Here is a 16,006-nt window from a genome sequence, read left to right on the forward strand (position 1 = left end):
CTTGAAAAAGAATAATAGAGGATAAGGTGCATATGTAAGTAATGAATATAACAGAAGAAATAAGAGAGCTAAATAAAATAAGCTAATTGGGCCACTTGTACAAATTACTCATATATATGATTATTGATAATAAAAAAAAAAAGTTGTGTTCTTAAACTTATCTTATTTGGAGCTTACTATTGCACTATTCCCATTTTCAAATTTATTCAAAGTGAGAGAGCTTAAAGAAATCAATTGGGTAAAGATTGGCTAAAGATATATAGAGGAAATTAAAAAAAGTCCCTCATTCTTTTTGTCCTCTTCAAGAGATGGGACAGTCCCTTTCTATGTATAATGTGTGAAAGAGTTTTGTTTTAGACCATATGTTTACATACACAAATCGTAATAAATTATGTTGTTGCATGCAAAGACTTTTTACTACCATAATTTTGCAGTTAAAGCAACAAAATCTAAAATACTAATCAATTGCTATGAATTAAAAAACTAGACGAGAGTCGTAAGAGCAGAAATTGTAATTTTAATCATTTTTTTTAATTGGTAAGTTAATCACACAGCCATAACGTAAGGAATGTGGGAATTGATAGTTGAATTAGAGGACAACTAACCTCCAAGAACATAGATAAGGAAAAATAGAGACAGAGATAGAGATAGAGATATATAGAGAATAGAGAGAAAGGAAGTATTCAATTAACAAAACTCCTACATATGATCCTTTACAACCCATTTCCAAGTCTAATACCCTCAACCACTCCCTCAATGCTAGCTGTGTAACTACCTTGACAACTAATCATTCTAACTAAAACTCCTACATCAGTTAACACACACCTGCCACATCACCACTATAGTAATACACGTGTCACTATCCTACAATACAGGTATACAATGCTAACTAACCAATACACTTATTATCTGCAACACAGTCCTATACACTCCCAAGCTGCTCTAGAAGCACACCCTTCATCAACTGAGCACGCATGCTCCATCAGCAACACACCCCCCCCCCCCACATCATCAGCCTAGGCACACTCTGCAACACCATCCTCTGCAGCACCACACGCCCTGACCATCAGTCCCACATGCACACATACAGTTGGACTCCTAACACAAAAGGTCATTACATTTCAACTGCCTATGGGATACAAAGACAATGACATTCAAAGACTAAATTGTAGTCAGTAGTGGAAATTCAATATTGTGTATTCTGTTTCTTTGTTTTTGTCAACAAACCAAATTGGCCTCTTATAGTTTCTGTGTATGGAAAAGAATAAAAATCAATGAACCTTTTATTGACTGATTGAATTCAAAAATGTAAAACGTGTAAAATATTTCCCTTTCTTTTTGTTCCCTTATTTTCTTTGTGGAAATAAATGCTATAACTCTCATTGTGTATAAAGAATTACTTTCACTATCCCCTTCTTCCTCAAAAAGCTACCAAACAACCAAGAATTTGAAAAAGCTTGAGGGAAGCACTTTGTCTTTTTAACAAACTTTGATTCTTATCTGGGACCTACACTATTTCTGTTTGTATCACATTAATGGAAACAAGGGAACCTTGTGCACCAATAAAGCTATGAAATATACTTGAACTCATACTCACCTGAGTTGATGGTATAAGCTTGTGGTAGGTACTGTCACATGGATATGCACAATCAGAGAGAATCAGATATTTTCCAATCTCAATCTACGCAAAGTAGGTCCATAAATATGTAAATACATTAACCAATCTCATTGCTAAACAAAAAACAGAGTTGATCATAAAGCTAAGTCTGAATCTTAAGCAAAAAGAACAAACAAAAAAAAAAAAAAAACAAAAACAAACAAACAAACAAACAAACCCAGTAGATCCACATAGAAAGAAACCCAGCTTTGATCATCACGCGTTTCAAACAACAAGTATTGAAATCCAATTCTCAAAATAGAAAGAAACAAAGAGAAAACACACACACAAATCACAGTAATAAGAATATTGTCAAAGTAATATGTACCTACGATCACAAACTTAAAAACCAATTTACCTAGAAATTAAACAAATTGGTTAGCATTTGAAATTGGAAGAGACGTGAAATGGGTTTATCGGAAGAGAGGTGTTAGGCTTTTTTGAGGAGTGAAATTGGAAGAGGGTGAAATGGGTTTATGGAAGGAAGAGTACATGCCGGTGTCGGATTGGGGTTGTCTTCCTCGTGGATTTCTCTTCTAACCTCTTCGTCGGCGTTGGATCGATGTAGGATTGTCTCGTGGGTTTCTCTGGTGGGCGTGGAACTCTTTGAAGGCACATGTGTTAGCTAGGGTGCGTAAGGAGTGAATAGACGAAGGAAAAAAAAAAAAAAAAACTTATTTGCTACCGTACTTTCAACTGAGCTACAGTATCCGTATCAAAATTTTATCATCTGCGTTTTTCACTTATTTGCTACAGTGTTTTCAGTTTTCAGTTTTCAATTTTTAACAAAATAAGCGGTATCCAAACGGACCTTTAATATCTTTTTATCGAAGGTGAATTTTGACAAATCCACCATTGGATTACACTTTCCACTTATATCTTTTATGCTTGCAAAATTTCTAAAAAAATTAAAGATCAATAGCTATGTCATCAATAAATTATTTAAATTGCAAGTTTTTATAGTTTAAAATTATGCATAAAATATAAGCTTATAAATCACATAATTAATAATATCTGATTGATCCAAAATTTGGCATGTGTATTATGAGTGTAAAGAACATACAATTCAACAGTTAGATTTTTAAAATATGTAGTAATATTTATTTTATTAAGTAAGGTTGTAACCTTAAGCTACAACTAATTTTGTAACTTAACTTTGTCCCTTAAATTTTTTTTTTTTTTTTGTAAGAATTTTGTAACTTAGTGACATTGCTTGCTTTCTCTCTTTGAGATAAAGAAATTCATGATCAAATCTTGCACTCCACTTATTGTAACTATATTGAATTATATAAAAAAAAAATTGCTACTTTTTGCTTAAAAATGACAAAGTTTGGCTATACTAAAAAAATTAACATGACTACATATTTTGAAAAAGTAACTGTTGGATTGCATGTTCTTTATGTTCTTAACACGCATATTAAATTTTGTGTCAATCAGATGTTATTTACTATTCAATCCATAAACTTTTTTTTTTATATACATAATTTTATACTACAAAATCTTGAAATTTAAACATTTGATATATTAAAAAGAAAATGTAATTCTATAGTAAATTTGTTAAAATTCACATCTAATAAAAAGATATTGAATGAAGTTATAGCCGAACTTTGAAAAAAATAAAAAATAAAATTTGGAATCTTCTCTCATTTGTTGTAAAATAAATAAATAAAGCATATTTTTCCTTCTCTCAAATACTCAGAAAAAAATAAAAATAAAACCCTCATATTCGAGTTCAAGCCCAACCAATATCTAAGAGGATCGAATATGTTACAAAGGCTTCAGCCCAGTCATGACGAGATACATGATATGCGCTAGCACCGATGGATGTAGAGGCCATTGAACAGCGAGAAGCAATCCAAAGTACTGGACTATCTTTAAATCAGAGGCTCGATTATATAAAGAATTAAAAAAAAATTTATAGAAGAATAAAGAATTTAACTTAAAGGAATAAAAAGCTCAAACATCTAAATCAGTAGCTTAGATATGCTTTCTTTTTTTTCTTTTTTTCTTTTTTTTTTTGAGATTGTTGATATGCTTTCTTAAGTTAGATCCGAAACCATCAATAAAATATTTTTTTTACTGCAAGATTACATATAAAAAAGAGAATAAAAATGTATATGAAAACTATAAGTATAAGATAGAATCTATCTCTTTATATCTATGAAGTGAAAGCAATACAGTCGCCGCAAACATAGGCACCTTGTGCTGTCTTAGAGACAGGGAGAAAGAGAGATTGCCAGAGAAAGACAGAATTGACTGCTGACGCTCAAGTTGCAATTAAGTACTTGTTTTCTGGTTTTCATTTTCAATAAATTAATGGCAAATTTTTTTAATTACAATATAAATAATATAAGTGATAATAGCCATATGAATGTGATGAAGAAAACTTTAAAATTTTGTCTATAGCATAGCATTTCTAATTCTTGTTTGGGTCAAGTTAACAAGTGTCAAAGTGTGTTAATTAAGATTGAGTTCTTTTTTGCAGCCAATTAGCATTTTTTGGTAGTCGCACAACATTTAGGTAAATAGGTATTTGTTTATTAAATTATATTAGTTTTATGAGAGCAAAAATTGTTTTGTGAGAGAATTGATCGGCAATGGGTCTAAGCTGATCGGCGGCTTGGGACGGCGGTGAAACAGAGAGGTGAGAGTTTGAAAGAGTGGGTTGGTGACGTTGAGAGAGTTTGAGAGCTTCAGATGAGATGAGATTGAAACTGAGAGAGAGGCGTGAGAATAAAAGAATGAAAAAAAAATAAACCAACTCATATTATTTTAATCTGAGCTGAATAAATTTTTTTTTTTTTAGCTCTCAGCTAAAGTGCACATGTATCTATACATGTGCACTGTAGCAATGAAGCTAAAAAATTTAGCTATACCTCCATTGCTGGAAGGTGATTTTTTGTGTTTTGGTGGAGCTAAAATAACTATATAGCTATTTAGCTTCATTGCTGCAAATGCTCTTTTACTACTTTTCAGTATATCTTTTAGCAATCAAATTCAATTAAAGGGGTATTTGTTTATCAACTTTTACTACTTTTCAATACAGTAGGACCCCTTGATTCTGTCTTAACAAGAATATGCTTGATTCTTTCTTAGCAAGTACATTTAAACAAGCTAAAATGCTTGATTCTTTCTTAGCGAGTACATTTGAACATATCCTCTTTCAACTATACACGCCAACCTCAGGATCTTCGTAAACTGCATTCTAACTTGCAAACGAGGGTAGGGTGGTAGCGTATGTTCTTGGTAGAATACTGCATGTCATTATAATTTGAAAACGATTTACACCGTGCAATTCATAATTGTGATATGAACCTGGCCCAACAAGAAATCAATAATGAAGACAAGGAATGAGCAGATTGTGTAGACAATACAATTAGGCCTAGCAGTTAATTATCGTTTGAGCTTTCCAAGATTATGATATGGGTAACCGTTTATCTTGAGATCTTAAGCAAAATTTAGTAATAGATAGAATTAAGGTCTCACAGCTTCATTTTCCTTCTTTTTTCCGTAGTTTCTGAATCAACGGCAATGCCTAATTTTATGGCATCTTTTGCTGATTTCTTTAGCTGAAACCCTAATATGGGGCCTTTGGAATATAGCCTAATTTCTTTTGTTGGTCCGCTCTCTTATCTCAACTAGATTACTTGCTCTGCAAGTTAGTTCACGTGAACAGGATTCAAATCAGAAATCCCTGAGCTTACCCAAGCAGATTTAGCTGTAAAGCATTCTTCATTTTCAGAAATTTGGACAGATGTTAGTTGCTTTTGTATTTAATTGGTATAATTATTGATCATTTTCAAGAGTAGCCCAGTGATATTACCTCTACAAGGAAAACCATGAATCAAATCTCCTCTCTTATTGTAACTATCAAATTATCAAATGAGTAATAAGAAAATTGAGGTTTAAATAATCTCAACCTCTATCCCATTTTTACTTTTACAAGAGGAATAAGTACCACTTGAGATGGGAAATATGTACAATGTCAGTCTTTTGTTTCACCATATGTTTCTGTTAGCACTTAGCTGTTTCCACAAGAAACCTAGTCCTCCGAGGAAATGACTTTACGAAAAAGGGATACATCCAAACAAGCCATGACACAGCCTTTCTGAACAACAACACGAGGGACCTCAAGACTGGAATTTTGAATTGTAGTTGAGAATAATATTCACAGACAGAAGACCAGATACAAGTTGTACTAAGAGCAGAAATCAAACAAAACATGCAAGCAACACTTCCCCAAACCGAAACAGAACTCTAAAACAGAACCTTCTGTGCAGTCAAGATCTCAAATCAAGAAATAATATCTGAACACTGCTTATTACAATTAATGAAAAATCATAGCAAAGGGTATGTTGGGTACAAGATTTTTTGTCGGCATTCATTTCCAAGCCAATGCAGGAGAAATGTATGTACAATCAAATACCTCACAATGGGAATACCAGTCATTGATGCCTGCATTCCAGCATTATTGTCATGGTGTCACCTCATTGGCTCCTCATAACCAATTTGACTAATGTATGATACGTGTGGTTGAAAAACCCTTTCACCGTCTAATATTGGGGCCCCTGTACAACCCCCTCAGAACCACTAAGTTTTCAGGAGGTTGAATTTCTTCCAACCAAGCCACTTCAGATGGTTTCATACCACATAATTTATCAATATCTTTAGGAGACCAAGAAGGAGCAGAAATGTTAGTTCCCGAAATGAGAAGTAAATAAAAAAAAAATTCTCGTCACATACACAAGAGAGAAAGGGAAGATACCTGGAAGATCTCTCCTAGGGGATTTTCGGAAATAAGAGCAGTGCCTTCCATCTTCTGAGGAGTAGGGGGGTGCAAGAATGTCAAAGAGAGCACAGGGAGTCGAGGCTTTGAAACAGTGAATATTGCCACCACTGTTTGGATAAAGAGTAGTTATACCACAAGGTGCACTCATCTCGCAATCTCTAACAAGTTTTGCGGGTCTGGCTGAAAATTCCCACCAATCCACAGTCAATCTCTTTATTCTTTTTTTTTCTTTTCTTTTCAAAAAGAAAATGTCATATTAAATTAAGGGTTGGAAATTCATTCTTTTTAAGAGTTAAACCTTTATCCTAATAAGAATCAAGAAGATAAGATGGGGGAAAAAAAAAACCCAAACATAGTACTGCTAAAGACATTTATAATACATGGAAAACAAACATATGGTGGTAAGTATAAGAACTAAATAAACAAATTTTAAGTGCTGGAAAGCATCAGATGGTTTGGTTTCAGTATGGAATGGTCAAAGCACACAAAACAGAAAATGTAGATGGTAAGCAAAGCATGAATCATTAATTTAAAGATATGGACAGTGTTCATAATTTGCAAAGTATTGCTATTCTTTCATTCTACTACATTGACCAATCTAATAAACTATAAAGTGGTCACTACTTTAATAATCATTTCATCCCATTTCAAATTTTTATTCTCAAAAACATCAAAGGAGCAATAATTTAACTCAGACCCTACTCAACAAAAAAAGGGAAACATTGAAGAATCTAGACGACAAGAAAGGCATTATTAAACCTCTAGTAAGTTATATCCAAGCTACTAGTTTCACTCATCATTTATCTAGGATATCCAATTAATTATCCATTTCAATGTAAGCAATAGCAATATTTCAACAAACCAAGCTATTTTCTTCAGACTTGACACTTAAGCTGATTTAGTTTACCATCATGAGGTAAGAAATTGATCGTGCCATACATTTTTTTGGAATTTTTTAAAAGCTACAACACTTGAGTAATCCCCTTTCAGTAATGACACAAATTTCATGAAATAATCAATATTGTTGTATCCACTTCTACCCAGAAAACCAAGCAACAGCCATCAGTTACCAGGATAACATTTACCATAAAAGAAAATGCAATTAATAGATATTTGCACTCTTGAAAAGTCAAATCTTCAACAAACCAGAATTTTCATGTTAATTCCAGATACCTTCATAATGCTCTCAATATGTTTGCTGTAAACATGTTGAAAACACTACCAAGTATAGGTAGGATAAAAATATGCAGGATTGGGGCAAGGTAGTTAGAGATGGCAACGATGGGGGGCTTTTGGCAGGACCCCATTCCTCCACCCATGCACCATTCAAAGAACCCATGCCGCCCATGGGAATTTTTGAAATCCTGTTCCCCTCACTTTTTTAAAAAACCCCATAATTCAAATGCACGCCAAAATTACTTACAACTCAAGAAGAAGAAGAAGAAGAAACATGACACAACCTCAATTAGAATCCATTCAAATATTGAATCAAATAACCAGAACCACATAATAAATCTAACCTTAAAAACCATGTGGAAAAATTAACCAAAACATTATTAGGAGTCCTAGAAAAAATGGAAGTATCAATTATAGCGCATGAGGTACAAGTACTCAAAGCACAAGGTACAAGTAAAAGACTCACTTGAGTGACAAAGAGGGCACAACAAAAACAGGGATCGAGGAAGAAAAGCCCATCTCAATGTAACAAAGCACGGGAAGAAAATCACAAGATACGGCGGTGAATGCTGTAAAAAGTCTTCCCTCGACAGTGGCGGTGGAGGAGGAGTAGTAGATCACAAATCATCATGACTGCTAAACGGCCCATCATAACCTATGCCAGCAACACTGACTTGGCTATTGGCTTGTTAGTGATATCTGACAAGGTTTACGAAGCTAAGTCAAGAACTGCAATGATGTGGAAGTGGGGGCACTGGAGACTAACAAAGAGGCAAGAGGAATGAGAGATTCTAGGGTTTGGAATGAGGGGAGAAGGAAGGGAGGTGAATGGTGTTGCCTAAAGAAATTAAAGAAAAAGACCCCAAAGTTAGAAGTGAGAATATTTTTGAGATATTTTCAAATATTAAGAATATTTTTGTAAATATCCCCTTGGTTTTTGTATTTAGGGTAAATTACACTAACACCCCCAAGGTATGGAAAAATTAGACTCAGTATACCCAATTTCCCAGAAATGACATGGCCCTCTGCTCAAAAAAAAAAAAAAAAATTCTGGAAAGTTGGCTGGAAAAAAGAAATCCTCCTAAATAAAAGTCCAGGCCCCAAAAAACATTTTTAGTCATGCGTAGGGAATCCTAAATTATGACTTGGGGCTCATTTTACTAAAGCATCCAAAGAGCTTTAGATATCATAACCGTACACATCAGGCCAATGAGATCTAATCCAAGTGGTGCTTCCTCCTCCCACAAAAATGAGGAACGGTGAGGTTGTGGATTAAAAACCCCACTAAGTCCATATGCAACTTACCAGTAAAAAGAATACCAGTACATATCCACCATTGGACAAAAATTACAACAAAAAGGAATGGAAGATGCTTAGAAGTGACTTCCTTTCTAGGCAGAAAGAGCTAGGGAAGATTTTTTTTTTTTTTTTTTAAGCAATTGAATTGGCCGATATCAATATATCCAATAACAATACAAGTTCTATTCTAATTCTTCTAATTTTTCCCCATTTATTCTGAAACTGTCTTCTCCTTTCCCATTCTTTGATGACCTTAACAAAGCCATGCAGTGTACACAAGCTTGAAGCGACTCAAAACTTCTAGACAAGGTATTTCTTATAGTTTAGGGGGCTTCCTTTCTAAAACTTTACTATCTAATAATAATTTACTGAATTTAACAACACACAGAACACTGCCATTAAATAAAGTAAATGCAATAGATATGCTTAAATAACTGCAAACAGTAGGTCATAAAATAAAACATTCATATCTGTTAATTCTTTTCTGCCAAGCAGCTACCTAAGTGTTGAGACCAAGCAGGATTTTCCATCCATGTTGAACATTGGTGAACACACCACAGGCAGGTAACATGCAAAAGAAGCAATAAAAAGAGGGAAAGTGTAGAGTCATAAGGAGAAAATGTGAAACTTATCATTTTGAAGGAGATGACATGAATAGAAAGGATTCAATCAAGCTAGCGGTTCTGAGCAACCTTTGCACAATGGAGCAGAATGGGAGAGATTATGCTTGATGATATCTTGAAGGCTAACTAGTTTACCAATAAAGAAATTAGAAATAAATAAGGATTTAATTATGATACTGATCAGGAGCTCTCCATTATTATATTTTTAATATGATTAGGATTTGTCAGAGTGCAATAAGTGATATCTGATCGGTATCATTTGACGCTATTAGCAAATTAGTGATACCCAATCAATATAAATACTGTAACTACTTTTAAATTCAGAAAGCATATTGAGACTTTGTAGGTTCTGTTTCCACCATTGCTATTTGCTTCCATAAAAGACCATACAAGTTTTGACCTTCTAAAAAGTTATAAATAAATTACATTAAAAAAATGCATATTTTGAAATATCAGTCTGAATCACCATCATAATGCCATGATGTAATCTTGAAATATGCTTAGTTCAATAAAGATGGGGCACCTTGAGATAGATCGGCAGATCCAGGTATATCAAGCCAGTCATATGATCTCACATGTAATGAGCCATAAAGAAGCTTGCTCAACACAGTCATTCCAGGATGATTATGAAGTGGTATTATAGAGCCAGGTGGCATGCAGAAAATTCCTATCTGCAACGAAGTCCAAAAGTTTCCCAAGTACATGTTATGAATCCAACTTTGCAAATTTACAAATATGCAATCCACTCAACTGAAACCAAGGTGTAAGTCCGTCCAAAGAGAAAATCCAATAGATGAATGATGTCCTATGGAGATTTAAGTTACTTACCGAGAATTTGTTGCATTCATGCAAGTGCAAATATGTAATTGGCGGTGGGTACTGATGACTGCCGCTACGCCCTTTTTTTCCATTGGTAACATTCATGGAAACTTTCCATTGACGTGCCAATTGTGCCTCCTGGTCGAGACCCACATTAGAGGGCTTCAAATTATCTGGAACAGCATAATATGAAAGTGTTAAAACAAAGGAAGTACTCAAAATCAAAATGATTTTGACCAAGCACAAGTAAACAACATCCAATGAGCACAATGAGACGAAAACACAGACAGTTCCTATAGCCTCTCACCTAAAATACCACGAACTTTTTCTAGAGAGTCTTCTGAAATCGGACCATCAGTAGAGAAGGATGCCTTGCAGGCATCATATAGCTTTTGAACAACTGGCATGGTATGAAGAACTTAACAATCAAGCAATAGACCAATCTGAATATTGTAGTAACTGAATTCTAATAATCAATCTGCAAAACTTGCGCGCGTCTTTCAACCATCTCTAGCTCCACTTCACAGAATAGCATTAAAAAACAACTTTCTTTCTTTGCAACAATTCCAAAACCCAGCTCTGCGTGAACCCAAGGGACAGCAATAGATATGCATGGTAATTAATCAACCCTGTCCACGGTAGCTTAAATCAACATGACAAGTGCATCAAATTAGAAAATTTCATACAAAATTCATATCAAAGATTCTTTCAAAACGCAATTTAAGCTATTTGGTTTAAAACCCACCCACACACAAAATTTTACCCAATTATTTCCTTTCCTCATCTTTCTCAGCAACCAAACACAGAGCAGTCCATTACAAATTAATTAATCAAACCCAAGAGTACAAACTAATCTAATTACACCACTACTCAGCAAAATTAAACAAAACCCCATCAAATTAAAATTAAAAACAACATGAATTACAAAAAAAAAAAAAAAGAGATAAATACCTTGCATAATGAACTGGAGGAAAAAATCAAAAAGGGTAAAAAGGCAGCGACTAGAGATAGACACCAATCCCCAAATGAAAGGATCGCAGTCTCACATATTCAAAATATTGGAAAGTTAGGACAGCATCGACGACAAAAATATGTATGTACACACGTGAGGAAGAGAGTACCTGAGACAGAAAGACAGACAGTGTGAGTGTGAGACAGAAAGTTAATGAAAATTTTGTAAAGTTTTTGGTGAAAAATATTTAAGGATGTTGCTGCTGCGAAATCGAACTGGACCTCACTTCTTGTTATATAGTATCATTTATTTATGCTTGCCAATATCCCAAATGACCATGTACAATGTTTATTTTTTAATCGGACTATGTACAATGTTTTGATTTTATAGCAGAGTAGACAAGGAGAGAGGGGTAGGTTTTTTTTAATAATAAAAAAAACCTTGAACTCTTTTATCATTGGACCGTGACTATTATCATTGAGACCTTACTTGTTTAACTTTTGTTAAATATTAAGTGAAGCGATTCGAGAACTTCTGCCACTTAATCAAATTCGTATACGCGTGGGGTAAGACTCTTTTAAAACAGGCCACCTGGTAAACTTTCATGATTTTTATTTGAAGTAAAAGATTAGACATTGGTTAACATTCATTGAATCCTAATTGGTAAGAGAATTACCTTTTCTTCTTTCTTTTTATTTTTATTTTTAATTGTCATCTGAGATAAGACGTTGGATTGTAAGATTACTGCATATGTTAGGCAAATGGGAAACATAAAAAGGGAAAGTAATTTCTATTCCAAGATCAATTATTATATTGTATTGAAACACGATTAAAATGTTTAGGATAATAGTATTGTGGAGTGTTTTTTTTAAAAAAAAAATTAACAATTTACTATAAAATTAAATTATATTTTATCGCGTTCCACATTAAAAATCTTGACTAACATTATTTTGATATCCATTATTGTTTTTTCTTTTTTTTGAGAAGCTAAAAAATATATATATTATTAAAATTTTAAATGATATCCATTATTGTTTTTTAAATGATAGAATTTTAAGAACTTTTTATTTTCTATCTATATTATTATTATTATTATTATTATTATTATTATTAAAATTTAAAATATTTACCTTAAAGAAATTTAACTAGTTAGCTTAAAATTCTGTTGCTTTGCAAGAAAAGATAAATATTTGAACATTATGAAATCAAATTGTTTCTTGAATATATATATATATATATATATATATATAAGTTTTGAGTTTTGACAAGCTTATGATTCCTTTATAAAATTAAAATGATGTTGCCTTAACCTTTCATGGATCTTTTCTCTCTCAACGTACAATAACATATGTCTTCTTGCTATAGTGCACCAAAAAGCTTTGTCTTGACCAAGCGGGACTTTATCCTCCAATTTGTTCTCATCACGTCAATAGTACCGGTCCCAATGATCCAGGGGTGGCCCAAAGCATTTTGGGATCTAAGACAATCTTAAATTTAGGCATTTTATATATTTAAATTTAATTAATTTTTTTTTTTTTTACTTAAAATGTATTCTTCTAATTTTTTTAGATGCAAAAAAATTTAATTTTTTAAATGAATTTCTTGTTTATATGTGAATTTTTCATCTAATTTTTTTTATATTTGTTTTAGAGATTTTCACCTTTTTTTATTATATTGTGCTCATTGCTAGTAAAAAATTATCTACAAAACCCTTTTGTGACTCAATTAATTTTTCACAAAACTTTTATTTTGTTTGCAACTGGTATATATAATAAAGCTATGAAAATTAGGGGAAAATCTTATGTAGTAATTTGTCATTAGTTATTGTAAGGACACAAGTCGAACCTTCAATCCACAATTAAAAGGGAATGGGCTTGAAAGACCTTTTACAATAAATTTGTAGAGAGTGGGTTTGAAATCTAGATTTTGAGGGTGGTTCAAATAATAAAGAATGAACGGGCCTCAAGCCCAATGGCACAAACAAGGAATTAACTATAAGAATATGAATGAAAACTCTTCCTCGGACACAATCCAAGAATAGTTTATAGTATTGCTTCTCAAGGGTGATTACAATTATAGATCGTTAGATTATCATATGCTATTCTTTCTTCTTTCTCAAGAAAAAAACCTCTCTCTTCCGAAGGTCTTTTTCCTTATTCATACTTCCTCTTCTTCTCTTTATCATCTTCCACCTCATGGTTGTAACGCTGGCTTTGGATACTTGTCCCATCAAATTTCCCCGAAGTCCTCTAGGATCAGGGACCAAGTTCCAAACCTCATGCTCAGGTATCCTTCCTCCATTAATGCAGTCAGTATATCAATTGCAGAGTTTTTAATGTGTGGGCGGTGGTAGCAACTTTACCTTAGATATTCTACCGCTCTTCTACTGTCCTCCACGTGTACTGTGTCTTCCTGTAGCCATAAGATTTTTTATAACATAGCTTGGGGATATTAAACCTCCTTCCTATGACCTCGGCTTTAATATCCGAGGACGAATATATTCCTCGGACACAATTGTTCACTCGTTTATCACATCTTTACCTGGTATTTTCTTTATGAGGTACATTCATGTACTCTTAGATCATTTGATGTCCTCGGATTGGGTTTTTAGCCCAATAGACTTTGTTGGGTCATCCTTTGTAAATTACTGGGCCCAATGTCCCTACAATAGCCCCTCGAGATTCTTATTTCTTCAACTCGGGATGAAAAGAGGATCTCGACTTAAGTCTCCTTTTATCCTGCGGATTTCTAGTAATATTGCTGACAGGGACAATGACCTTTGAACTACCCATCGCATATTCCCGACGCATCGGCACGCGAAGCGTCCCTGAATTAAATTCAGGCGTCTCTATGTTCCCCACGTTTAGCGATGTGACATATATCCAACGGTTGAGATTTGTTCTTGGGATGAGGCGGGAATTCTCCCGCTTCATAATTACTATTGATATATAAATACTAATTTCTTTCAAATCTTCTCACACACTACAACGCTCCTATATCGTACCTACCATAATTTGCCAACTCCACGTGCTTTCTCTTTTTACCAAATACCTTGTCCGAGGTGACCGTGCCTTCTTCTTTTTCTTAAAGTAAGTTCTCTCCTACTCTCTCCATTTCTTATCAGCTCTTGTTCCTTTTGTTTTTCTTCCTTTCTTTTTCCTTTTCTCTGTACTCCATTGTCCTCGGCTTAGTCTATTTAGTTTCTTTACACCCCTTTTTTTCTAAAATGGGTAGATTTGCATCCTTGGTGGATTCAAACGAAAAAATAGAGCAATTTAAGGCTAAATATCGAATTCCTTCAAACGTATCAATTAGATACTGTAATGAAGAGGAGCATTTTGAAAAAAGAAAAACGAGGGAGGTAGTAATCCCGATGATTGCATTCATCGAAGGAGGAATGAGAATCCCAATGGGGACTGTGACTAGGGATTATCTTAGGGCCTTTAGATTAGCTCCTACCCAATGCGCCCCAAATGTTTTTAGGATCCTAGGTTCTATAGATGCTTTAAATGAAAAAATGAACCTAGGGCTCACTCATCATGATGTGAACTGGGTTTATAACCTCCATTACCTAACAAAAAAAGATGAGTATTACCTAAAATCTAGACATCCAGCAGTTAGGTTAATTCAGTGTCTACTCGAATCCAATAAGGGTCTAAAAAACAACTTCCAGGTCATATCAAGAGATTGGCACGACGGCTTACCCTGTCCGACAAGGAAGGGGACCCCAGGTGAAGTTTTGGATTTTTATTTAAAACCCTTAAAAACCATCCCTTTTATCCTTATATTTATTCTTACCTTCGTTTTCTTTCGGACAATTCTGTAGATCCACACGCAGCAGATCGTCATCCTTTCCTCGTTGATTTTGGGCAATTGGACAGAATTTTACAAGCCGAAGTTTTCGTGCATTCAGACGGTCAACTCCGAGCGGCTCATCTCATCCTCGGCTACGATGCAAATTCCAAAGCTTTCTAGGCGTCGAAGTGTGTGATCAAAGCCAAGGACCCCTGCCTTCCCCGGATCAGCGTTGCCATTGAAGGTTTCCTGCTACCCGAGGGGGCACCTATTCCTCAGGGTACTTTGGTTACTCAACCTATACAACCCTCACAACCCGTTCCGGTTGGGATTCCCCTAGTCCCTATTCCAACACAAAACGTACTTGGTGAATCCATATCTTCCCATCCTATCGTAAAGGAAGAAGAAGACATCGTCGAGGTATCTGATTTCAAGGACGAGTTCGAGGTTTTCAACCAACTCCACTCTCCCGAAGTCCCAATTTCTATCCTCGGCAACCCCTCTCAAGTCTCACAAGCTATTGTTCAACAATCGAATAATATGGGCATTCAGCGTAAGGCCAAGCCCAGTTTAAAAGACGTACTTGAGGGTCACGCAGGTTCCCAAGAGCCTCCTAAGGAACTGCACCCTAGGGCCTAAGATAAGGGTGCTAACAAAGGCCCTGAGTCTAGGCTCCCTCCTCCTCCTCCTCCTTCCTAATCTCAACGTATCAATCCGGTTGACCTTAAAAGGAAAAGGGATCAGCAAAAGAGAAAGAAAGTGATGGAGGTAGGAAAGGGCTCTTTTCCTAAAGAGCCCGAGATTGAAAAAGGTGGGAAGCAGGCCCGCACCGTGCAGACGAGGTCGAACAAACAGACCGAATCTCACGTGGCCGTGCACACTCCACTATGGCTCCC

The 16,006-nt window shown here is 34.7% G+C and overlaps 1 protein-coding gene across 3 annotated transcripts; it reads right to left on the reverse strand.

The window, feature by feature from the left end:
* Window positions 1-5,782: 5,782 nt before the first annotated feature.
* On the reverse strand, window positions 5,783-11,612 carry LOC142636022 (plant cysteine oxidase 4-like). Of its 3 annotated transcripts, XM_075810083.1 has the most exons (7): window positions 11,597-11,612; window positions 11,315-11,484; window positions 10,671-11,005; window positions 10,373-10,536; window positions 10,068-10,215; window positions 6,423-6,626; window positions 5,783-6,322 (listed from the first exon to the last, which is right to left on the reverse strand). In XM_075810083.1, exons 3-7 carry the CDS (start codon window positions 10,768-10,770, stop codon window positions 6,204-6,206), a joined length of 735 nt encoding a protein of 244 aa, XP_075666198.1. In that variant the 5' UTR covers window positions 10,771-11,005; window positions 11,315-11,484; window positions 11,597-11,612; the 3' UTR covers window positions 5,783-6,203. The 3 variants fall into 3 exon arrangements, with proteins under 3 accessions (XP_075666198.1, XP_075666200.1, XP_075666199.1); XM_075810085.1 differs by lacking the exon at window positions 11,597-11,612 and having other exon boundaries at window positions 10,671-10,942; window positions 11,315-11,585; XM_075810084.1 differs by lacking the exon at window positions 11,597-11,612 and having other exon boundaries at window positions 10,671-10,992; window positions 11,315-11,585.
* Window positions 11,613-16,006: the final 4,394 nt, after the last annotated feature.

This window comes from Castanea sativa, chromosome 5 (assembly GCF_040712315.1).
Source record: "Castanea sativa cultivar Marrone di Chiusa Pesio chromosome 5, ASM4071231v1".
NCBI classification, from domain to species: domain Eukaryota; kingdom Viridiplantae; phylum Streptophyta; class Magnoliopsida; order Fagales; family Fagaceae; genus Castanea; species Castanea sativa.